Source organism: Geotrypetes seraphini, chromosome 7, assembly GCF_902459505.1.
Source record: "Geotrypetes seraphini chromosome 7, aGeoSer1.1, whole genome shotgun sequence".
Taxonomy (NCBI): domain Eukaryota; kingdom Metazoa; phylum Chordata; class Amphibia; order Gymnophiona; family Dermophiidae; genus Geotrypetes; species Geotrypetes seraphini.
This window is the reverse complement of record NC_047090.1, coordinates 20,955,272-20,979,914: the sequence shown is the minus strand read 5'-3', so window position 1 is coordinate 20,979,914 and position 24,643 is coordinate 20,955,272. Positions and strand designations below refer to the sequence as shown.

The window sequence follows — 24,643 nt, the reverse complement described above, 5'->3', positions numbered from 1 at the left end:
GAGGGGAGCCGGCACCCCCACCAACATGGCGCCCGGGGCGGACAGCCCCCCTCATCTCCCTTCCCCATACTAAGCCACTGGCTGTCCCTCAGGCATTACTTTTCAAAGTAGCTGGTCAAAATAATTAGCTAAAAATAAAAATATTTGTATTTTTTAATTTTTAAGTAAAAGTAAAAAGTATAGGGATCTTTATACTAATTCGCGCTAGCCATTTAAGCGCACACTAAATATTTGCGTGTGCTAAACGTTAACACGTCCATAGACTATAATGGATGTGTTAGAATTTAGCACACGTTAATATTTATTGCATGCTAAAATGGTAAAAGGACCCCATAGCGAAGAACACAGAAAACCAAAATTTACTTAAGTGAAAATTAAAAAGTTATTGCCTAATACAATACAATTTTTATTTATACCTCCATGAAGTTCACAGCAGTTTACATAAATAATTAAGAAGATACAAATTATTTAATTATATAACAATATTTAGGAATTATTAATATCAAATTCGTAGGTCTTTAGGTCTTTTTTTTTTGAAAATCTTAAAATTAGATTGCTGGTTAATATTAGTCAGTAAAGTTTTCCAAAATTGTGCAACTTGATAAGCCCATGTGGAGTTAAATGATCTATTGTATCTTATATTCTTAATGACTGGATACCGAAAAGTGTCATTATTTCTCAGATTCAAAGATGGATTATTGGAAAAATTCAAGAAATGAAGCATATAATCTGGAGTTTCTCCAAAATGTATTTTAAATAGTATATAATATAATTTATAAAGTATTCACCTTTTTATAGGTAGCCAGTGCAGTTCACATAGGTAAGGTGTAATCTTAATATAACCCCCCCCCCCTTTTACAAAACTGTGGAAGTGGATTTTGGTGCAGACCAGCCCGCTGAATGCTCTGCCCTGCTCCCAACACTTATAGAGTTCCTATGAGCATTGGGAGCAGCGCAAAACATTCAGCATGCCAGCCTGTAGTTTCATAAAAGGAGGGGAGGGAGAGGAGATAATATAATACTTTTTGAGAAAAAGTAAAAGTACTGCAACTATAATGTTTTATCCCAATAACTTTACTGCTCTACAGTTCAATCTAACTAACCCCCCTTTTTATCAAATTGCACTAGCGGTTTTTAGCGTGGGCCAGCGAGGTAAGTGCTACGATGCTTCTAGGAATTCAATGAGCAACAGAACATTTACCGCACCTGCTTACGCTAAAAACTTCTAGCACAGCTTGCTAAAAGGGGCCCTAAGTTTTGAAAATGAGCCACTCATGCGAGTGCACTTGTGAGTCATTGATCATAAGAATAACCTCATTGAGTCAGACCAATGGCCCAGTATCCCATCTTCAAGTAGCCAATCCAGGTCCCAAGTACTTGTCTGAAACCCAAAGAGTAGCAGCTTTCCAGAGCTGAGATTGTGATGTCATAATGCCTCATTCTACCAATGCCTAAGAGACAACCTCATCAGTGATGTCACAATGGCTTGACTGTCCTACACTTGGCTCACATAAGAATAGCCTTATTGGGTCAGACCAGTGGTCCATCTATCCCAGTATCCTGCTTCCACAGTGGCCAATCCAGGTCACAAGTTCCTGAAAGACACCCAAATAATAGCAAACATTAATCCAGCACAGCTGTAAAGGTGTTCCAATAACTATAGTGGTAGGAAGTAGTGTGTTCAGTCTAATAAAAAGTTCCTTTAGATTGGACTAGGCTTCATTACTACTAATATCTTCTGTCTAGGTCTGCAAGTATCAATCAAGGAAATCTCTGTCTAAAACACTTGCCTTCCGTAAAGCAAAGAATGCATTGGCATTATCATCTGCATTCACTTATAGCCTAAATGGCTTATATTCAGGTACTCAAGCATTTTTCCCTATCTGTCCTGGTGGGTTCACACTCTTATCTAATGTACCTGGGGCAATGGGTGTCACAAGGAGCAGCATGGGATTTGAACCCACAACCTCAGGGTGCTGAGGCTGTAGCTCTAACCGCTGTGCCACACACATCATCATGCTGTCCAGTGGCAGAGAAGGCTTTCACAAAATTGGAATCATTGTCTGTCGTTCTAACAGGGTTTTTGTCTGATGGCAAACTCTGAATTTCTTCAAGAACCGATGCAAGAACATCAAGGAGCTGATTCTATAAATGGCACCTAACTTAACAGGCTCAGCAATTGCTTAGAAATATTTTAATTGGGCTATAGGGGTCTATCTGATTCCATAAATGATAGGCGCCTATCACATGGCACTTAGCGATGCCTAACACCTAAGTGGGCGTTTCTATGGGTGGAGCATCTCTTAGGCACCGTTGAATGTGATTTTCCAAAAACTTAAGTGCCTGAAATGTAGTCTTTTAAAACCCTGGCCTATATTTCAGGCATCTAAGTTTTTGCATAGTCGCTGCTAGCCATGATTCTCTAAATCATGATTGACACCCGTCCGGCACCAATTTTTTTTTAGGCGCCGGCCGATTTAGGCACCTTTTATAGAATCAAGTTTAAGTTTCAAGTTTCAAGTTTAATAATTGTTTTGATTAATCGCTTTGTCGAATTTCAAAGCGATGAACAAATTAAAATTACAATTTCTGGGGAATAATACAAACAGAACAATACATATTAACTTACAATATTAATTTAAAAAAAAATTACGAAAACAAACTTAAAAACACAAGGAAAGAAGGGAGATGAAACACAAATCATTATAGGAAAGTAGAACAAAAAAGGGAGAATACAAAATGAATAACAAAAAAAACTGTGTAATATAATACAATAAAATATTCTAGACTGCAGTAAGTTTCATCAATTATCAAAAGCGTCTTTGAAGAGAAATGTTTTTAAGTTACTTTTGAATTTCTCAAGATTCTTCTCTTCCCTTAAATAAATTGGAAGGGCGTTCCATAACTGAGGTGCCGTAACAGAAAAAATAAATTGTCGTCTTGTATTGATGACCTTAAGAGATGGAATAGTTAATAAATTCTGTTCATTAGATCTAAGGGTTCTGATTGGAGAATATGGTATCAGTAATTTGTAAATAAACGCTGGGGTTTTATTAAGAAGAGTTTTGAAGGTGAGTATGCATAGTTTATATGTTATCTGGTGGGAGACTGGGAGCCAGTGCGCGTCTTTTAAAAGAGGTGTTACGTGATCAAATTTCTTAGTTTTGGTTATAAGTTTTATGGAAGCGTTTTGAATGATCTGTAATTGTTTTATTTCATTTAAGGAGATTCCTTTGAAAAGGGCATTACAGTAGTCAATCCTGGAGATCTCCAATGAATGAATTAGGATGTTAAGTGATGTAGAACATAAGAATTTTGAGATTGATCGAATTTGTCTTAATCTGTAAAAGGTTGTTTTAATAATATTACTAATGTGATCATGAAAATTTAGTTTGTGATCAAAGGTCAAAAGAATCAGCCATTTAATGTGTGGGAACCTTTCAGTCTTAAGGCCAGACAAGCAGTCCTCCTCTCTATCAACTCAGTGGAAACGTTTCCATGAGATGACCAGCAGTCTGTTGAGGTAGAGACACATGTCTGTTCATCCATTTGTTTCAGTTTACAAGTTTCAAGCTGGGACTTCGGTATCCATTTTAAAATCTACATTTAAGAGTGATAGAGATCTTTAAATTTGCACTCATCAGATTTAGGCAACATTACCATAACCACTTCCATAAAGTTCCCAAATCCTCCATGCTCAAATAAGAACCTTTGTTATAAATACTCCAGTAGATATTCAGCCGGTAGAGACAGAGTTTGTTGAATGATGACTGCCGGAGGCAGAATTAGCCCCGGATATTGAATATCTGGGGCTATTTAAGCCTACACTACCCATTGGGTTTTAGGCAAGTCCTGGCCGATATTTAGCTGGGATCCACATAAGAGTATCTGACCAGGTCCCGAATACGCCCCCCCCCCCCACTCCCCTAAGATTCCAATCTCCCTCCCTCCTTCCCACTGCTCTCCCAAACATCCTTCCTCCCTCTCAGGTCAGGGTCCTCCAACTCCACCCACTCAAACTCTCCACACACATGCATACTCACTGACTCTCAGAGGAATCTCCTACCTCCTGCTCTGTAGCAGAGGCATTCTTCTGGGTGGTCATACTGAAATAAAAGTACTTTTCAAATATTAATTTTTTTACAAAATACATTATTGTTGGAAAGGCCAGGGGTCCACCCCTACTTCCCTTTTTGGTCTCATTCTTATTCCCTCCATAACAGTAGGCCTTCTTTATAAAAGCAATCCCTTTATAAAAATAGCTCCCACTGCTTTATAATGACTTAATAAATTGAGCCAAGAGCTTACCACCCAATTTGATATACTTTGTCTTACCTAGTTTAATCTATTCTTTGGGGCCCTTTTAAAGTAATGGGATATGATATATTATCTTTCTCTGGTTTACATTTCTTTGTCCCTATTGAGCTAACAATCTGGAATAAAAGAGAGTTAAGTGACGTGCCCAGAGTCACAAGGAGTTGTAGTGGGATTGAACCCAGTTCTCCAGGCTTTCAACCCTCTAACCATTAAGCTATTCTAAAGAATGACATGGGGACAAATGTTTCCCTGTTCCTGCGGGAACTCATTTTCACGTCCCATCTCCGTCAGTTCTTTACCTGTCCCTGCCCCATTCCTCCAAGCTCTGTCCTCATCTGCGTAAGCCTTAAACACTTTAAAATCATAAGTGTTCGAAGCTTGTGCAGTTAAGGCAGAGCTTATAGGAATGGGGCAGGGATAGCGACCGCGCTAAACTCATGGGGATGGGAACGGGGAAATTGAATTCCTGGGGGGAAGGGGAAAAATTTGTTCCCGTGTCATTCTCTAGGCCAGGGGTGTCCAATGTCGGTCCTCGAGGGCCGCAGTCCAGTTGGGTTTTCAGGATTTCCCCAATGAATATGCATGAGATCTATTTGCATGCACTGCTTTCAATGCATATTCATTGGGGAAATCCTGAAAACCCGACTGGACTGCGGCCCTCGAGGACCGACATTGGACACCCCTGCTCTAGGCTATTCCTCAAATGCAGCAAAGATTTTCTATCAAGTGGTAAAGTGCTCAGATGAATGAAAAGAAACTGCAAAGTCTGCCCATACAGTTACTACAATTTAACATCTGGTAACGCATGGTAAGTGTGGAGTCCTTGCTCATACCTCTATCCATAACCCCGACACTCTCTCCCTTCCTGTTTCCTGGCCAAGCCCTCCTATTTGTTCAGCTACTTCACAGACACAACTTTTTTTCGCTTTTTGTTCATGCTGGCTGCAAACAGTCTTCCCTTTCTCTTCCTTCTGCTCCATGTAGACCAGCAACATGCCTTCTCCACGTATCCAAACTAGTATTTTCCTCCTTCTATTGCCTCTGCCAGCTATAAACCATACGTGCATACTTCTCAGAACCCAAATTCGCCCAACTACTGTACGCTTTTGTACTATCTCACTTAGACTATTGCAACAAACTACTAGTGGGCCTGCCTACCAAAACTCTCTCCCACCTCCAAATGCTTCAATCTGCCTCCTGAAAAACCTTGGCCACCTTAGCTTCCATGCACTGGCTGTCCATTCAAAAACGCTGCGCCTTCAAGGCCCTGATGCTCACTTTCAAAACCTTCCTTCGAAACGGTTCCACACTACATGACAACTAAACTACAAATCTACTTCCCAAAGCAAGCACTGAGATCCCAAGGAGAAAAACCAACCGACCATACCTCCTGGCCACTCCCTCAAAACTGAAACGGCCCGCAAACGCTCCTACTTACATTTCATACCCAGACTATGGCACACCATCCCCCCATCTGTTAGAACACTAGATGGACTCTGGAGCTTCAGGAAGGCTGTGAAAACCTTCCTCTTCACAAATCCAGCACTATAAGGACATGCACCCAAAAAATGCCATTCGGTGTCAACGCACCTAAGCCAACCAACTCTCACCAGAGCTGCTTAGTGCATATATTTTTTTGTCATGTCTATATTGTAAATTATGAAATCTTTGTCTTGTCTCGACTATATTGTGGATGTACTTTGTCACCGGTTCTGTGCTCCTTTGGGAGGACGAGCTAAATAATTGAGCAAATAAATAAGTTCTGTGTGGCCGAATGATGTTTCTCTTCCATCTGCTAGACCAGGCAGACTGACACAAATTCTTCCTCTTTCTGGCCTGCACGGGCCCAACTATCATCCTCTTTTGTCCAGTCCATGTAGGCTTATGCCTTACTTGGCTGTGTAGGCCATTGGCATGCCTTCTCCGCCTGATCTGCCCAGGCTGAACCTAATACCCAGAACTTTGGTGCTTCACTGGAGACCTGGCACATTATCAGATTTCACAGAATCTCTGGATGAAAGCTGTAGAGTCCCCAGGATAGACATTCCTCCAGCAATATTTCATCTGGCACCAATTATAATAAATGAGTGAAAATGAGTCTTTAAATTGTCTTATTTTCAGATTCGTGAATTTACTGCAGCTAAACTGTAGCTATTTATCTATATACATGATATATAAATATCTGTATTTCTATATGTGTGTGTGTTTGTGTGTGTCTGTGAGTGTGTGTGTGTCTAGAATCATTCAGTTTGCAAGTCGTAAGAGTAATTTATAACACCTGTCAAATCATTCCAAGGGGAATCATATGTGAGCCAACTTCTGCTTCTCCACATAAATTTAGCTGAAGCAGCAGTTCTTTGGCAGGGGGAATAAAATCATTTTAGAAAACACTTTGTCATGAATTTTTCAGCTATTTCTGCATATCTCCAGTGCATATTTCTAACGTCATTGCCTTCTGCACATCAAGCTTTTGGTATAAAGCCAAGTGTGTTCTAATGTACATGTTGGAATGCGAAGAACATTTTTGGAATGGCTAGATCTAGGCAAACAATTATACCAGCAACTAGGTAAGCTAACATCTTAGATTTTTTTTTTTTTCTTTGTAATTTCTGTTGAGCTGATTTACAGTATTTTTATGCCATTGTAGGGCCCTCATACCTTTCTCATTGTGCAGCTACCCATACCTTCAGGCCTGGTATGAAAGTACCCACACTGTAAATTCCAACAAAATTATTAACGAGTCAAATACTATTAAATATTGAGACCGTCAGTATATGCATTCAGTCAGTGAAGTAAATTGTTATAATCATTGCATTGATTGTGTCCTTTTCAAAAGTCAAATATCCATGTATATACAGTATACTGTGAATACTAAGTCCCATTTCAAAAATGACTATAGAGCTTGTTTTAAAGCTCGTTTCTATGATACTTTGTGTGACTAAAGGACTCATAATCAAAAGAGAAAAAAGTCCAAAAACCGGCCTAAGTCGGCACTTGGATGAACATTTCTCAAAAACGTCCAAGCGCCGATAATAAAACCGGGTTTTGGATGTATTTAAAAACGACCTAGGCCTTCATAGTGTTGTTCAACGTCCAAAGCTAAATGGGGCATTTCGGGAGGCGTGTCGAGGGCGGAAGTTGGGCGGGACATGGGCTGGCTTAGACTTAGTCGTACAGCATGTATAACCGAAAGTTATACACCTGACAATTGACGGAACTTGGACGTTGTGACTTAGACCATGTAAAACATGGTCTAAGTCACAAAAACACACGTAAACTAACCAGATAAGCACTGAAAACACATAACACAGACCCCCACACACTACCCTAGTGATCACCAACCCCCCCTCCCCCCCATAAAAATTTTATTCACTACTTTAAATTTCAGCCTTCAGACCATCATCACCTGGCCGCCTGGTCAGAAAAGCCTAGTCGTCCAGCCCAGAGGCAGCTTAAGTCATCTTGGGGGTGGGTTAGGGACCCATAGAGTGGAGGACCCATGCCCATAAGCCCCTGTAATCATTGCATTGATACTTAAACATGTGCACTGCCCTATACACCCCCAAAACCCTTTTGTACTGGCATATAAGTGGCTCCTGCAGCCAGGAGGGCTATTGGGGTGGTAGATAAGTGGGTCTAGGGGATTCTGGAAGTGGTTTGGGGGCTCATCATCATCGTGGTTTGGGAGCTGTAGTGAGGAGAAACCATGGTACCCTTTTTCTGAAGTTCACAGCAGTAAGGTACCCCACTATTTAGGTGGCATGTCTGGGTTTTCAGTCCATCACTTTGCAGACCCCTCCCACGTCCAACAGGGCTTGTTCTAGGCATTTTGGACTTTGACAGAAAGTTGGACAGAAATGTGGTATAAAGATAGACGATTTAGTTGCTTGGACGATCAGATCGGCAGGAAGTATAATTAGACGATTTTCAAAAGTAAAAAAAAGTTGAACGTATCTATCGAAAATGTGTCTTGGGCACTTTTTAACTTTGGACGACTTGCGAGATGGACGTAAACGGACTTAGACGTCCCTTTCGATTATGCCCCTCCACGTGTTTTGAAAAGGAGCCTCAACATCTTCTTTATTTTGTTCTTCGTAGTTTGGTTGATGTGCTTGCTTTCACGATTGCGCTTTGTTAGACTGTTTCTTTAATATAGGAGTCCTTTTACTAAAGCACGTTAACCGATTTAGCACGTGCTAAATACTAAGGCGCTCATAAAATATAATGGGCGCCTTCGCATTTAGCGCTTGCTAAATTGATTAGCGCGCCTTAGTAAAAGGACCCCATAATGATCTAAACATAAAAAGGGGGAACTGCAATCAAATTCTCCAACTTATCTTTAAGGAAGCTACGATCAAGCACTCCAGCTTTCGACATAGGTCATGTTTCTCCAAAGCTTCTTCAAGATACCTGCTGCACCTCAACTGTGGAATAATCTACCTATTTATTTACGTAACGAAACATCACTAGACAAATTTAAACATGGTTTGAAAACCATTCTTTATAGAGATGCATTCAATACATAAATAGATAATGATAATAAACACAATATTTATCCTTTAGGAATCAAATATGCAGAACATCAAAGGAATCAAATATGTAGAACATCAACATAGAAATTAAAAGAGTTCTTTTAATCTTACATTTCTTTCTTTTCTATCAAAACATCTTTTTTTTTTTTTTACTCTCTTTCTCTCTTTCTTTCCTTCATCATTTTTCTCACCTACCCTACCCTTATGTATAAACCTTAATTGTTAAAAATTTTTTTTTTTTTTTTTAAATTGTAATTCCTTTTTTTCTTTACCCACTTGTTTCAGTTTGTATTAATAATACATAATGATTAGTTTGTATAATTTTGTCTTATTTGTATTTGTCACCCCAGTTTTTTTTATTGTACATTTCAATTATGTAATACGCATTGAAATATTTGATATTGCGTAAAATCAAAATTTAATAAAACTTGAAACTTGAAAACTTTCTCAACTCGTAACCGTCTCTGAGACGTACAAAAAGGTTTTTAGTGAATGTCACCAAACTATAAAGAATAAATATGAAAAGCTTACTGTTGGCAGCAAAAAGGTGCCGTTAATTACATGTTGAACAGGCAAAAAAAAAAAAACGCCTTTTAGCGCTCCGTGGGCTCCTTTTACTAAGCTGTGTTAGCGTTTTTAGCACACGCAGCATTTTAGCGTGCGCTAAACCTGCGCTATGCGGGCTAGAACTAACGCCGGCTCAATGCTGGCGTTAGCATCTAGCGTGGGTGGCAATTTAGCACAAGCTATTCCGCGCGTTAATACCCTAGCTTAGTAAAATGTTTAGCATCTCATAGTTTGTGCATGAGAGATTCATTCTTTCTTTCTATTCAGTTTGGTTTGCGCCTCATTTTTTATGCGTGAACAATTTGTCGGAGGATCATTTTATATCATGTTCATTTATTAGCTTGCTTCTTATCATTTGTTCCATTAGCCTGCGCATTGCACTGTTTCATTTCACTGTTTCATTTCACGTGCACAATTCATTGGGTCTCCAGCTCACTATTTGTTCATTTGCCTTTTTGCTATTTTTAGTCACGGTTCTATGTACATTTTATTGCAATCATTGCTTTAGGTATTCTTATATAGTTTAATGTATGATTTTATTTTATTGTTCTTTGCATTAGTATACATGTTATATTGTATGATTTGTTATGGTTTTATTATTATCTCTTATGACTTCATAGACTCTTGACGGAGGCGCATTTGCCGAAACACTGTCAGTGTCAAGTCTACAAATTTCTTCTATCAATAACGTGTATCTTGAATAATCCATGGCCGAGTATTTGACATCTCTTCCTGGCTAAACCCGAGCTACGTAGCTAGAAATAATGTCAGCTCAATGCTGGCATTAGCATCTAGCGCGGCCGACAATTTAGCACGCGCTATTATGCATGTTAAACCGCTAATGCGGCTTCGTAAAAGGAGCCCAATGTTTATTTAGAACCAAATATATAGTCAAGGGCAACATTTAAAATAAGTTTAACCAGTATGATAACAGTAACATTATAAAGAGAGATTCTGGGTATGCCTGCCAAATTGATAATTTCTGCTCCGTGACTTGTAAACTCAATGATGGACAAGTCACTTGGTATCCACACACCCAAGTATTTAATATCTTCAGTGTCCCATGTCAAGGGGAATTCCTCCCATCGATTGGGGGATCACAGGGTCTAACGGAAGAGCTACTTATTTAGGAGGGTGTAAATATAGCATACTTAGCTAGAATGGTTAACTGCAATCTTGTGTCAACCTAGCATACATATATAATAGTGCAAATGCAAACATGACACCCTAGCCAAGAAGCTAGGAGGCCGACAACAGTCACAGTTGAATCCATCTGAATATGTATTTAAAATTCATTACAGATGTCTTTGAAAACCACTCTGAATTGACTCCCCAGTTATTAGTAGTGGTATGGAAGCTTCCAGTAAAGATAAAGACTTTTGCCTATTAAGTTGAAATCTAGAATAAAAGTTGATTTCATCTAAGGCTCCCAACAAAATTGTTAAATAGGCTTGTGCCTTGGTTAAGATCAATAAGATATCATCTGTGAAGGCGAATAGCTTCACGATCTGCCTCCCCAAGGTCATCCCCTATAATATCTGGATCTACTAAAATTGTACGAAGAAGAGATTCCAGCTACAATAAGAATGTGTGCCCCGTCAAATTGGGAAGGAGAAGCAGAATGACTATTAACTAATACTGCTGCTTCTGACTGAGAATAAAATGCTCGAGTAGCCTACCTGAACCAGCCTGACATACTCATATACAGTACACCCCCCATGAATTTGCGGTCCGTGATTCGCAGACTCAGTAATTCGTGGGTCCTTCCGTGCTAGCATTACTGCTATCCCCTCCCTGTGGTCCAACATCGCTTCCTTGTCTCCTTCCCAGACCACTGGACGCGATCTGCCAGCTCTCCTTCAGACACCCTCTTCCTTCACTGCCCATATCTTGTCCCGCCTTGCTGGAAACAGGAAGCAACCTCGGAAGAGGTCAAGACTCCAGAAAAGGGAATGATGCGGGTGATCTCGGGACAAGAAAGTACTGTACAGGGTAATTTACAGTATTTGCGGTTTTTTTAAATTCACGGGGGCTCCAGGAACATAACCCCTGCAAATTTCGGGGGAATATGTCAAAAGGCCAAAACAGTAATCTCTGTTTACTTTATTGAAGGCTTTCTCATGTCTAAACTCACCAAGACTTCCAGGATGGAGCGTAGCCTACAATGGGCAATAGACATGAGTACTTTATGGACATTACTATAGATTGATGACCCTTAACAAATTAAGTTTGACAAATTAAGTTTGGGAAAATTTTTTCCAAGAGATCCACCAAAATACGGGAAAGGAGTTCTAGATAAGCATTCAAAAGGGAAATAGGCCTGAAGGACTCGGACTGCATTAGATCCTTACCAGGTTTGGGAAGCAGAGTTAATAACGCCAAATTAGACCCTGCTAGGAAGACACCATCTGATATCACCGTTTCATAATAACAGAGTAAGGGGGCACACAGCTGGGTTGAAAGAAGCTTATAAAATTCAGGGGCAAAACCATCAGGGCCCAGGGCAGTAGAATTACATAATGATTTTATTGCCAATTGTAACTTCTTAGCCATCAAAGGGGCATTTAATAAATCTAGTTGACTGGTTGATTTGGGTAATCCAGAATCTTTTTTAAAAGCATTTCTATATAATTCCATTGACTGTTCCCTGATCTTTGTACTTTTTGAAAGAGAGAAGAAATTGATTCACTCGTACCTATTCTATACTACTCAGGATTTTGTAAACTTGAATTATATCCCCCTCTCAGCCGTCTCTTTGCCAAGCTGAAAAACCCTAACCTCTATAGCCTTTCCTCATACAAGAGGAGTTCCATCCCCTTTATCATTTTGGTCACTCATCTTTGAACCATTTCTAATTCTGCTGTATCTTTTTTGAGATATGGCGACCACAATTGAATGCAATGCTCAAGGTAAGGTTGCAGCGTGGAGCAATACAGAGATATTATAATATGGTCTTATTTACTCTTTCCTAATAATTCCTAGCATCCTGTTTGTTGTTTTGGCTGACGCCACAAACTGGGCAGAAGGTTTCAGCATAATGTCTGCACTGACACCCAGATCTTTTTCTTGGGTGCTGACTCCTGAGGTGAACTCTAGCATCGGGTATCTATCATTTGAATCATTCTTCCCGATGTGCATCACTTTTCATTTGTCCACATTAAACGTCATCTGCTGTTTGGATGCCAAGTCTTCCAGTTTCCCAAGATCTTCTTGCAATTTTTCACAGTCCACATGTGTTTTGGACAACTTTGAATAGTTATGTGTCGTCTGCAAATTTGACCCTCCCCCACCCCCGCCCCTTTTTACAAAAGCGCAGAAGAGATTTTTAGCGCCGGTCAACGCGCTGAATGTTCTGCACTGCTCCGACACTCATAGAGCATTCAACGTGCCAACTGGCAGTAAAAGCCTCTTCCGTGCTTTTGTAAAAGGGGAGTAAATTATCTCACTTGTCGTTCCCAATTTCTAGATCATTTATAAATAGGTATGTTAAGTAGTTCGAGTCCCAGTACTAGGATGGTTTTGATGTGCCAGTATTGAATTTTAGTGCTTGCTGGCTAAAGTGAAACCATGACCCAAGACAACTCCTGCAGAGCCTTTTTTATTTATTTATTTATTTTTTAATCTCATCAAGGTTCTATTCAAGCAGCTTGTTGCCCAGACAAAATTGGAAAATTGTTCCAGTCAATAGGGAAGTGAGAGAGGTGGAATGCCAGCCATTTGGATTTGTCCAGCTAACTCCAAAAGTTCACCAGACAAACCCTGTGAATATTTATTTACATAGTAACATAGTAACATAGTAGATGACGGCAGATAAAGACCCGAATGGTCCATCCAGTCTGCCCAACCTGATTCAATTTAAATTTTTTTTTTTTTGTAATTTTTCTTCTTAGCTATTTCTGGGCAAGAATCCAAAGCTTTACCCGGTACTGTGCTTGGGTTCCAACTGCCGAAATCTCTGTTAAGACTTACTCCAGCCCATCTACACCCTCCCAGCCATTGAAGCCCTCCCCTGCCCATCCTCCACCAAACGGCCATACACAGACACAGACCGTGCAAGTCTGCCCAGTAACTGGCCTAGTTCAATCTTTAATATTATTTTCTGATTCTAAATGTATCGATTGTTTTTTTATTTGTGAATTTTCTCTTTTACTTCTGTCAGCCGTCCATCCATTTCTTGGTCAATAAATATGTGTCTGACCTCATCCAGGTCTGCCATGAAACTGTCGTGCCAGTGGCAGTCCCTATAGGTTGTTTATGACTTGGTAATTGTATATGTGGAACTACCTTTAGATTTATCCAGCTAGAACGTTTTGCCCTTTTCTTTTCTTGCACTAATTTGTCCACTGTATGTTGCACGCAGGTAAACCCACAGGATATGGATCCAGCAGTCGACGTTCACACCACAAGGGAATAGTGGATGAATGCTGCTTCCAGAGCTGTGACCTCCGAAGGTTGGAAATGTACTGCGCTCCCGTTAAACCAGCGAAATCTGCACACTCTGTACGTGCTCAGCGCCACACGGATATGCCAAAAGCACAGAAGGTAGGCCGGGGATGGAGGCTACAACCCTCTTTAGAACAGAATACCGTTTCTTAGGCATTAGCCAGCCGATGTTCAGCGCTATTTAACTGGCTAAAACCGGTGTTGACTGGTTGCGTAGCACTTAGGGCTCCTTTTACAAAGCTGCGAGAGCGTTTTTGGCGCACGCAGAATTTTAGCGTGCGCTAAACCCACGCTATGCGGCTAGAACTAACGCCAGCTCAGTTCTGGCATTAGCGTCTAGCACATGCGGCAATTTAGCGCGCGCTAAAACCGCTAGCGCAGCTTTGTAAAAGGAGCCCTTAGTCAGCTAAACCTGAATATTCAGTGCTGAAAATTTATGGCTAGCAAATAAAATTTTACTGGCTAATTTGTGCAATAACTTCTAATTTTCAGCACTGACTGAACAAGTTTAGTGACCAAATCGGGACCACACAAAAAATAGTCTTATGTTTGGACTCTATAACTTAACCATCCAGTAACGAAAATTGACTTAGCTGCTTAAGTTTGAATCAGTCAAAAAGAAAATAGGATATTCAGTGCCGGACACTGGAAATGACCCAGCATTGCATATCTACAGTCAGCACCAACTGTGGGAGTTAGCCAGTCTGCCTCCCACGGTCTGATTATTAGCAGGTTTGTTTATTGTTTATTGAAAGCTTCTATATTGTATTGTATTTATTATATTTGATATACAGTACTCCCCCAGTCATTCGTGGTCAGCGATTCTCGGACCCAGTCATTCGCGGTATTTTCTGACCGCGAATGACCGGGCAGCCGGAGAGGCAGGAGAGAGTAGCCGGAGCATGGCATACCTAGCATATGTGACACCCCCCCCCCCCCCATCTATATCAAAAATATGATTTTTAGTAACAATCCACATATCGCACAACAAGAGTGTACCTAGGAAAAGGCAGCATTTTAAACACTGTAGTAAGCACTAGAACATCAACACATACATTGTAAAACTAAACAAGCCAGATCCCGCACAGTCAATTGATCCTGCAGCCAATGTCAACTGAAAACTATGTCCTTTTCATACACACAGAACAGAGATGCACCCTTGCCCAATATGGAATAATCACAAACTAAAAATAGAAATATGTAGACAAAAGTTAAACTGAACCGCCAAGAAACCAGACTCTGCATACAATGCAATACCACAACACCACAAAAACAGTGACACATGTCACCTAATACTGTGCAAAATATAAAGACAGTAGATGTAAATTTGAAAAAACTGATACATAACAATCACCACTTTACGGGGGTCAAGTGATGCACTCAGCCTGAACGGACGTTTCTAGCCTCCTCTCTCGACCCTGGAGCTGTTTTATCTGCTTTATCCTGCCTAATCTGGCCCTTGAGCCTTGGAATTGTTCGTGTCAGTTGGGCAGTGAGCAGGCTCTCTGCTCTTCCTGTTTTCTGTCGGGGTGCCCCGGTATGCCGACTTGAATCTCAAAGGCTGCTAAGATACTAAGAGGCCCATCGACTCCTGCCAAGATGGCGGCGGCATCCTACTCCGAGCGAGTACAACTTAGCCCGACGATTACATTGCCTGCAGATGCCTTTGAGGAGCTGAAAAAGCATCTAACAGCCTTTTTGTGGACCAGGAGCCCCTTCACTTGCCGGTGGCGTTGCGTTTTGTGGCTGCGTTTGGCACTATCTAGGGCCTTAGGGTGAATTGTGAGAAGTCTGAATTACTGCCCTTGACGGGACTGGGTTGGGAGCCCTGGCATGCTGGGTTGCAAATTCCACCGGTGAGTAAGCTGATGCGATACCTTGGTATATACCTACATGTGGATCCTGGGGTCATGTATCAACGCAATGTTTTCAATGCTATAGACAAAATTCATGCCCTTTGTTCGGCTTGGCGTGATCTTCCGCTGTCTCTATTGGGGCGGGCAGCGTTGATTAAAATGGAACTTCTACCTAAGCTCTTATATCCTTTACAAACGGTTCCTTTTTGGGTGCTCCAGTGCGACGTTCGGAAAATTAATTCCCTATTCTCTGCTTTTCTATGGTGCCGACGGGCGGTGCACATTGCGTATGCAAAGTTGTCTCTTTCTAAGCAGGAGGGGGGCCTGGGTCTCCCGAATGTCAGAGCTTACAATGTGGCGGCTCTTATGTGCTTTGTTCATGAGGGGGTGACAGGGGTTGCTAGGTTTTCCCCTCCCGGGTGGATGGCGGGTTGGTGTGCCCCCTTTACTTTCTTGAATCTCTTGCATATGCCCAGAGGTACCGGGGGAGCCCTGCCTTCTAAATTACGGTTCCTACACCCTTTCTGCTTGGCTTTTCGGTGGTGGCGTCGGGCATAGGCTCGTTCCCCTAGGGCTTCTCCCTTTTTGCAACTCCAGGGTAATCCTAGCTTCGCCCCGGGCTTGAGCAACTCGCCTTGTGCCACATGGGCTTCCAGGGGGATTTCCACTCTTTCACAACTGGTAGGGGAGGATACGGGGGCTTTTGTTCCATTCACTCATCTTCGGGACCGGTGGGCTATTCCCAACAAACACTTTTTTGCATATTTACAAGCCAGACATTATTATCAGAGTCTTTGTCAGCAGTTTAGGGAGGACTGGACAAGTGGACCTATGGATGTGTATTTATCCAGCGAACCTGCTTCCCAGGGATCCCTTTCGATATGGTATCAGGTGGTCCGGCTCTTCACTTCTAGCGGGCATTTGGCCGCTTTGCAAGATGGGTGGAACCGAGATCTTGTCACATAGTACAGCCCGGAGTCCTTCCTGGAGTTGTTTCACCCTTTACACACTTTTGTGGAATCTGCGGCTTGGCAGGAGACCCAATTTAAAATTCTACATAGGGCATATATCACTAGAGTACAAGGAGCCCGCCTGGGTCTGTGGGAGGAATCTTTGTGTATCAAATGTCGGGGGGCTCCCAGGACCCTTCTGCACTCCTTTTTAGAATGTCCTGAACTGTCAATATGGACTTCCTCCTTTGCGCAGCTTCGATTGGTTTTGCAACGCGACATTGAGTGGGACTATAGAACATTGCTTCTTGGGGATCAGGCTTTGTTGGAGGAGCAGGGTTTCACGGTGCCTCAGCGGCAATTGATGTATTTGACTTCCCTGATGGTCAAAAGAGCTATCTTACATTATTGGTCTCAGGAGGACTCTGTTCCTTTATCCTGCTGGAAACAATTCAACTTATCACAATGGAAACAGGTAAAAAAATATCAACCGATAAATCAAAGCTAAAACCTGTTTTGTTGCATCATCTTAACACGCAGAGCACTTGGTAGATTGTATGTGCTCCTAAGACCAAACTCTCAGATGCCTGCACGGTGCAATCATAAAAGCAGGACTGAGGTATCTTTCATTGAGTTTGGTCTTATTTTATAAAGTGAATTTACTTTGAACTTAAATAAGTGAAAAACGGCACTTATCGTTTAATTAGATTCGGTGCCGCTACTTCAGTTGTAGCACGTTGTGTAAATGCCCTTCAGTTGTAGCACGCTGTGTAAATGCCCAACGGGGACCCGTTTCACCCAATAAAGGCTTCTTCAGGGGTCATAACTATTTCGACAACCAAAAAAACAAGTGTAACAAATTAGTGAAATGCAAGATAATATGTCTTAAGATTATATAAAAGGTAAAACATGAGGTTGCTTACTGTGCAGCTGTACTCTGGTTCACGAGCAAAAATGGCGCTGGCAATTTGCAAGGCCATGATGTCATAGGCTCTTTTAGCGCATGCTCGTGAACTACACTACTGAAATATGTATATACCATATGGTTTCATGAAATACTAACGTTAAGAACTGCTTTACAAAAATGCTTTCCAGTCCTTGGACACGTTTAGGCCATTCGGTTTTAGAGAGTTCAATCTAAATATCCACCGTGCTTCCCTCTGCAGCAATTTTTTTCTGTCTATTACCTCCCCGCACTGATGTTGGTTCATAATCTATACAGAGACATCTAAGTTCTGAAAATTTATGTTTAAAAGCTGTGCAATGATCAGCTAATGGTGCGTTTGGTTTTTCATTTTTGATATTAGATTTGTGTTCAGTCATTCTTGTTTTGAAGGATCTTGTCGACATCCCCACATAGATCTTCTTGCAGGGACAAATAATAACATAAATGATCAAATTGGAAAAACAAGTAAGAAAATGTTTAATTGTAGGGGGCACTCAGAGAAACTGAAGGGAGATAGGTTCAAATCAAATGCAAGGAAGTTTTTCTTCACCCAAAGGGTCGTGGACAAATGGAATGCGCTCCCGGAGGAAGTGATCCGGCAGAGTACAGTACAGGGATTCAAACAGGGATTGGACAGATTCCTGAGGGAAAAGGGGATCGTGGGGTACTGAGGGAGGTGCTGGGGTGTTGCATAAGTATAGACAGCTCACCAGGTCGTGCAGGTGCAAGGCCGGAGGGTTAGGACATTGATGGGAAGATAGGACTTCGATGAGAAACCTAGGGGGCAAGGGGGCCCCTTCTGGTGATTAAGGCAGGTCATGACCTGTTGGGCCGCCGCGGGGGCGGACTGCTGGGCGGGATGGACCTCTGGTCTGACCCGGCAGAGGCACTGCTTATGTTCTTATGTTCTTTATGTTCTTAACAAGGGGTCCAACTTCGTCTGCAGTGAAAAAACAGACCAGAGCAAACAAACCAAAACTGCAGGTTTGTACACGATGCAGGCAAATTTTATTGTGACAAATAAATCCATAGGATAATTTATGATGGTTGTTTACTCATTACTAATTTATATATTTTTGCTTACATTTTATTTGCAATGTACTATATTTTGCTCAATTTTTCTGTTTTTGATACATGTTTTAGATTATCATTTTATGTTTATATGCTTATCTCTTGTCTTTTTCTTTATGTCCCATGATAGTTATTTTTCCAACCTTTTTTTTTGTGACATTTTTTCTTTTTTCCTTTATCACCATGGTATGTATTGTTTATTTATACCTGTTTTCTCTTATTTTTTACTTTTTGTATCTCTTTTATTATTCTTGCTTTTATCACACTTTAGGATATTCACATCAATTCCCTTACTGGTGATACTTACCCGTTTTTTTCTTTTTTTCTTATATTTGGCTCTCTTGGTTTATTAGAATTATTCACTTTTAACCCTAACCGTTTCTAACCTGATTTATTTAGTTTGCTTATGTACATTAAATATGGTCTTTTAATGTTTTTTAATATTATTGCATGAAACCTTTTCTCTCTTTCTCTCTATACATCTATTTTAAGCACAAATAGGATCATCATATCACACAATATCTATACATAGAACTATTATTATTATTTTAATTTTCATATGATTGTTTTAATATTGTATTTGTACTCATTAGGACCCCTGATGAAGGTTGTCCGAAACACGGACCGTGTTGGGTCCCTCGCCTGGTAAAAGGTTTTTAGATACGATTTATTTGTCACAATAAAATTTGCCTGCATCATGTACAAGCCTGCAGTTTTGGTTTGTTTGCTCTGGTAAATTCTCCCATCAACAGGATTTTGAAACTCCTTCAAAGACACAGTAATATCACAAATGCTACATTTGCCACATTTGTAAAAGCCTGTTGCGAACATGTTTCTAGGAACTTGTCTATCTGATTGGTACATAGCAGGAGATAAAATGTCCTCTAAATTTTTGTCTCGTGAGAATGCAATCCGCAAGTCTAAATTTTTGAAAATCGGGTGAGTGTTGATAATTTTCCAGTTTTCTTTTAAAATCCAAGCTATATCATTACCATACGCAGAATATTTCATAACGCAAGTCAATAGATCTGTTGTTGAATCCTCCTTCTTACAAACTTGAGTTTGTAACAGCCATTCTCTATAACTGTATCTTGCTCTGTATAAGATTTCTTTAAAACCGAGCGGCCTAAACGTGTCCATGGACTGGAAAGCATTTTTGTAAAGCAGTTCTTAACGTTGCAAAATTGGAATGTGATAGTGAGCATTGCATAAAATTGATGATAATGTGAGCATGATGGTGAAATTGAATGAATCAAGTGAAGTGTACATATGTATATGGGATGTGGAAACAATGAAACCCAGAATCCATAAGAGATTGAGAATATAGAGGAAATAAAAATGCAAAAGCCGAGAAGAATGAGTAGATATATTAGTGTTTATCAGAGGCAAGAATACATACCTAGGGTGAGTTAAATAACCTGATGGATAACAACTGGATAAAAACTGGAATCAGCTAAAAGGAATATATGAATTCATTAACAACAAAGGGAAAAGAATTTGACAAGAAGAACTAAAACAAAATATTAAAACACAGACGCTCATAACATTGACAGACTCTTGAGTACATGGCGTACATGCCATCTACTCTTCTTTAAACTTATGGAAGGAATTGTTTTTAAATAAAGAAAAATTCTGGAATCTCTCGTGGCACACCCGGAATCTCTTCGGGGCACACCACTGTGCCACGGCACCCAGTTTGAGAGATACTGGTCTAGAGGCTAAAAAGTAACATGTACTGTTTCTGCTCTTGGACTCTGTTCCCATTTTTAGAGCTTTGTTGCACAATAACCTTCACTGCATTTTTTAAAGATTATTTTGACCAACTTTCTTGGACCTAAGAAAGCATGTAACATTTGAGGAGGAGGAGCCAGATTTAATAATAATTAGACTCCAAGGGCTAACAAATAACTAAGCCATGAAATATCAGCATGCCAGCTTTTTTTGTGGATTGGAATAGGGAAGTAGATGAGGAAGCTGAAAAACTGAAGTGCTGACTTTTCTTCAGCTGAGCTCCAGGCTACTTTGAGGCCTTAATACAAGTTTGTCAAACCCATTGCCTACTTTTATGTCATTTTCCGTGTTATTTCCAGGAATGTTCATTTTGATCATTATCTTTAGCCATTACTTTTTAGGTATTTATTTTAAGTATTTATATACTGCCTATCAAGGTTATCTAAGCCAGTGGCTCCCAATCCTGTCCTGGAGAACCACCAGCCAGTCAGATTTTCAGGATAGCCTTAATGAACATGCATGGAGCATATTTGCATGCCCGTCACCTCCATCATATGCAAATCTATTTCATGCATGTTCATTAGGGCTGTCTCAAAAACTTGACTGGCTGGTGGGCCTCCAGGACAGGGTTGGGAACCACTGATCTAAGTGGATTACAATCATGTATTCAAGCATTTTTCCTATCTGTCCCGTTGGACTCACAATCTATCTAATGAACCCGAGGCAGTGACTTGCCCAGGGTCACAAGGGCAGTATGGGATTTGAACCCACAACCTCAGGGTGCTGAGGCTGTAACTCTGACCACTAGGCCAGTGTTTCTCAACTCGGTCCTGGAGCACCCCCTTGCAAGTGTATATGCATACACTTGATTTGCATGCACTGCCTCCATTATAAGCACATTTATTTCATGCATATTCATTGTGGATATCCTGAAAACCTGACTGGCAAGGGGGTACTCCAGGACTGAGTTGAGAAACACTTCACTAGGCCACTCTTTCCTCTCAAGTGTGTATTCTATTGAAAGAGGGTACACTTTTTAGGAAGAGGATACCCTCTTCTGAAACAGCACACACTTCTTATCTGGTAGCATGTGCATGCGCAGTGTTTGCACCTATGCAATGGCTCACACATGTGCAGTTACACTTCACTTTTGCAGTCTGTCAGAAAAGTCTGCCTTTTTTTTCCCAAAGAGCGTGGCCTCTTTCCAAACAGTGGGCACTAATATCAGTACAAGAAAAATATGCTGCAGTTTTGCCCCCCCTACCCTGCCTTACGACTTACACCACAGCAACGCTCAGTGGAAGAAGCAGGCCACCCCTTTTTGGAGGGCCTGAAATAGGACAAAAAAGATGATCTGAAAGTCAAAAGGAATTACGAGTGACCTGACTCGGCAGATGTCCTACTTATGAAGCATCTCAGATGAACCAGAAACGGCACTGGCATGGCAGGAGAGTGCACTCATTACGTGACCATGTTTCCAAGTTTATTAAGATTTTGATAAAACGCTAAGAAGGGGAAGGAAATGAAGGAAGGCTAGGCAATTCACCGTCACCTCCAGGTGATTTCAGGACCGTTCAGCTTCTGAGACTGGCCAGCACCCCTGATCTACCTTGTCCAGACAATGAACTCCTCAACCTCTGAGAATAGCATCTGTGGCCAAGGCGATCCAGTCCGGAGGAGCCAAAGGAACTCCTTCCAGAAGATTCTAAGGAACCAACCACCACTCTAGGTGTCTGCAAAGTGATGTTACAGTATAATCTCATTATATTTTTCTTTCCAGCTTATGATTTATCTTTAATCTTATCTATTGTTTTGCCTTTTGTCTTTGTTTTGTTCTATTTCTATCATTTAAATTTCTCCAGAATTCTACTGTTCAACGGCTCCCCCTTCTGCTTCTATTCCTTTCTCTCCTCTCTTCTACCTTCCAAAGTATTTAGATCAATGCTGTCTTGTTAAAATGTTTATTTTATTTTTATTTTTCCTCGAACTCTACTTTTCACTTCTCTATTACCCTCCAGGTACTTTAGTTAGATTGTGAGCCTTCGGGACGGTAAGGGAATTTTTCAAGTACCTTTCTTATTTCTAATCTTAATGTATATTTTCTGTAAACCGCTTAGAACCTAACGGATGTAGCGGTATATAAGAAATAAATTACATTACAAATAAATTACATTACATTACATTACATGGACCATTTGGCCTTCATCTGCCATCATGTTTCTAGGTTTCTATAACCATAAAGCTCTATGACATCACAATGCAGGCAAAGAGCCTTAGCCAATGGGAAGAAGATATGCAAATGTTAAGAGCCTTAGCCAATAGGGAGAGGAGGAGATAGTGGATGCTGCAGAATTCTACTGTTCAACGGCTCCCCCTTCTGCTTCTATTCCTTTCTCTCCTCTCTTCTACCTTCCAAAGTATTTAGATCAATGCTGTCTTGTTAAAATGTTTATTTTATTTTTATTTTTCCTCTAACTCTACTTTTCACTTCTCTATTACCCTCCAGGTACTTTAGTTAGATTGTGAGCCTTCGGGACAGTAAGGGAATTTTTCAAGTACCTTTCTTATTTCTAATCTTAATGTATATTTTCTGTAAACCACTTAGAACCTAACGGATGTAGCGGTATATAAGAAATAAATTACATTACAAATTACATTACATAACGGACTTCAAAGGACCTGGCAAAACAGTCCGTTATATCCAGAGTCCGTTATATCCAGGGTTGCATTTTTTTTAAAAACTTTATTCAGATCAACTTGAAATAATGTACAATCAATGAACAACAGTCACTGCACAAGAATATCAGCAACATCAATAACAAAACTCAGCAAAACATTGATATAGCACGAAATGATTACAAAACCAGAACACTAAAAGATGTTCTAAAAAAGCATTATGTCGCACTGTACTGGAAAGAAAAATACTCTGTCATTTTCTTCTGGGCTGCATTTCCCTCATTTGTTTTAGTGATGGACGCATTTTGATACTGTATCACCTGCACGCCATGCGCCTTGTAGACAGAGCCTGCATGTCCGTTATAGCCGAATAAAACGACAGCTAAAAGCAGCTCTGGGGACCAAATTATTTGTCTGTTTTATGCGAAATTCCGTTATATGCGAGTCCGCTTTATGTGGTGATTTTCTGCATGTTCATAAAGGCGCACGGCCAGGACCAGCTATAGATGGTATTCCATTATAAGTGAGTCCGTTATAACGAGATTATACTGTATGAGTAAAAGCCAAACTTTGAACTGTTGAGACTGTGAAGAACAACAAGGCAGAAGAGCATGTTTCAAGGGGTACATGTAGTAGCATAGCGAGGGAGGATGGAACCCAGGGCGGTGGTGCCCGGCATCACTGCGCCATGTGCCCCCCACTCTTCCCCACCATGTTGTGTGCCCCCTTATCTTCCCCATCATGCCATCCCCCCCCTCCGTCTTCCCTGCTGTATCGTGCGCTGCCACCCCACCCCAAAATACCTCTTGAAATGTTTGCCAGTGCAAGCTGTACCCTCCATCTGCTGCTCGCACTGGCTTTGGCACCCTTTTGAAATCACGTCCTAGTCCTGTGAACAGGAAGTGACATCAGAAGGGAGCCGAGGCCAGCATAAGCAGCAAGCAGAAGATGCTGTTTGTTCTCGTGAACTTTTAAAGAGGTGAGCGGAAAGGGCACCCGGGACAGTCTGCCCTGCCGCTTCACACTTACTATGCCACTAGGTACACATGGGCCATGGCCAAAGGGACCATCACTAGGAATCACAGCCAAAGACCCCAGGAACTCCAAGTAATCTCAAACCCTCAGCACTGGAAGGACACAGCCTGGATTTGAAACCAAAACTTGCCTACTCATGCCTGCAGAAGAAAAACTGACCCCTGACAAATATTGAACAACCCCCCCCCCCCCCAGTATAGAAGAACTTGACGGGTTCCAGGCAATCCCATCCTTGTGAACACACAGTAATGCAGTAAATATAATGCAGATAACAGATAAAGACCTGCACAGTCCATCCAGACTGCCCAACAAGGAGGCCAGAGCCGCACCTATCACTCTGGTCAGGTTATAATCATTGATGATTAAACACTGGTTGGTACTTTGCAATCATGACTTACTGGTTCAGACCAATGACCATCTATCCCAGTAACCTGTCCTCACCTAGAACCTGGCCAAAATCCAAAGAGTAGCTACATTCCATTCAGAATCCTAAAGAATAGCAAGATTCTGGAATCCCAA

The 24,643-nt window shown here is 41.0% G+C and overlaps 1 protein-coding gene across 2 annotated transcripts in view; it reads left to right on the top strand.

Annotated features, from left to right (window-relative positions):
• IGF1 (insulin like growth factor 1) overlaps positions 1–24,643 on the top strand; it is a 158,996-nt gene that overhangs the window by 122,819 nt on the left and 11,534 nt on the right. For both annotated transcript variants that reach the window (XM_033952507.1, XM_033952508.1), the window contains exon 3: positions 13,777–13,958. In XM_033952507.1, coding sequence (XP_033808398.1) covers positions 13,777–13,958 — 182 coding nt within the window. The remainder of the gene's footprint in view (positions 1–13,776; positions 13,959–24,643) is intronic.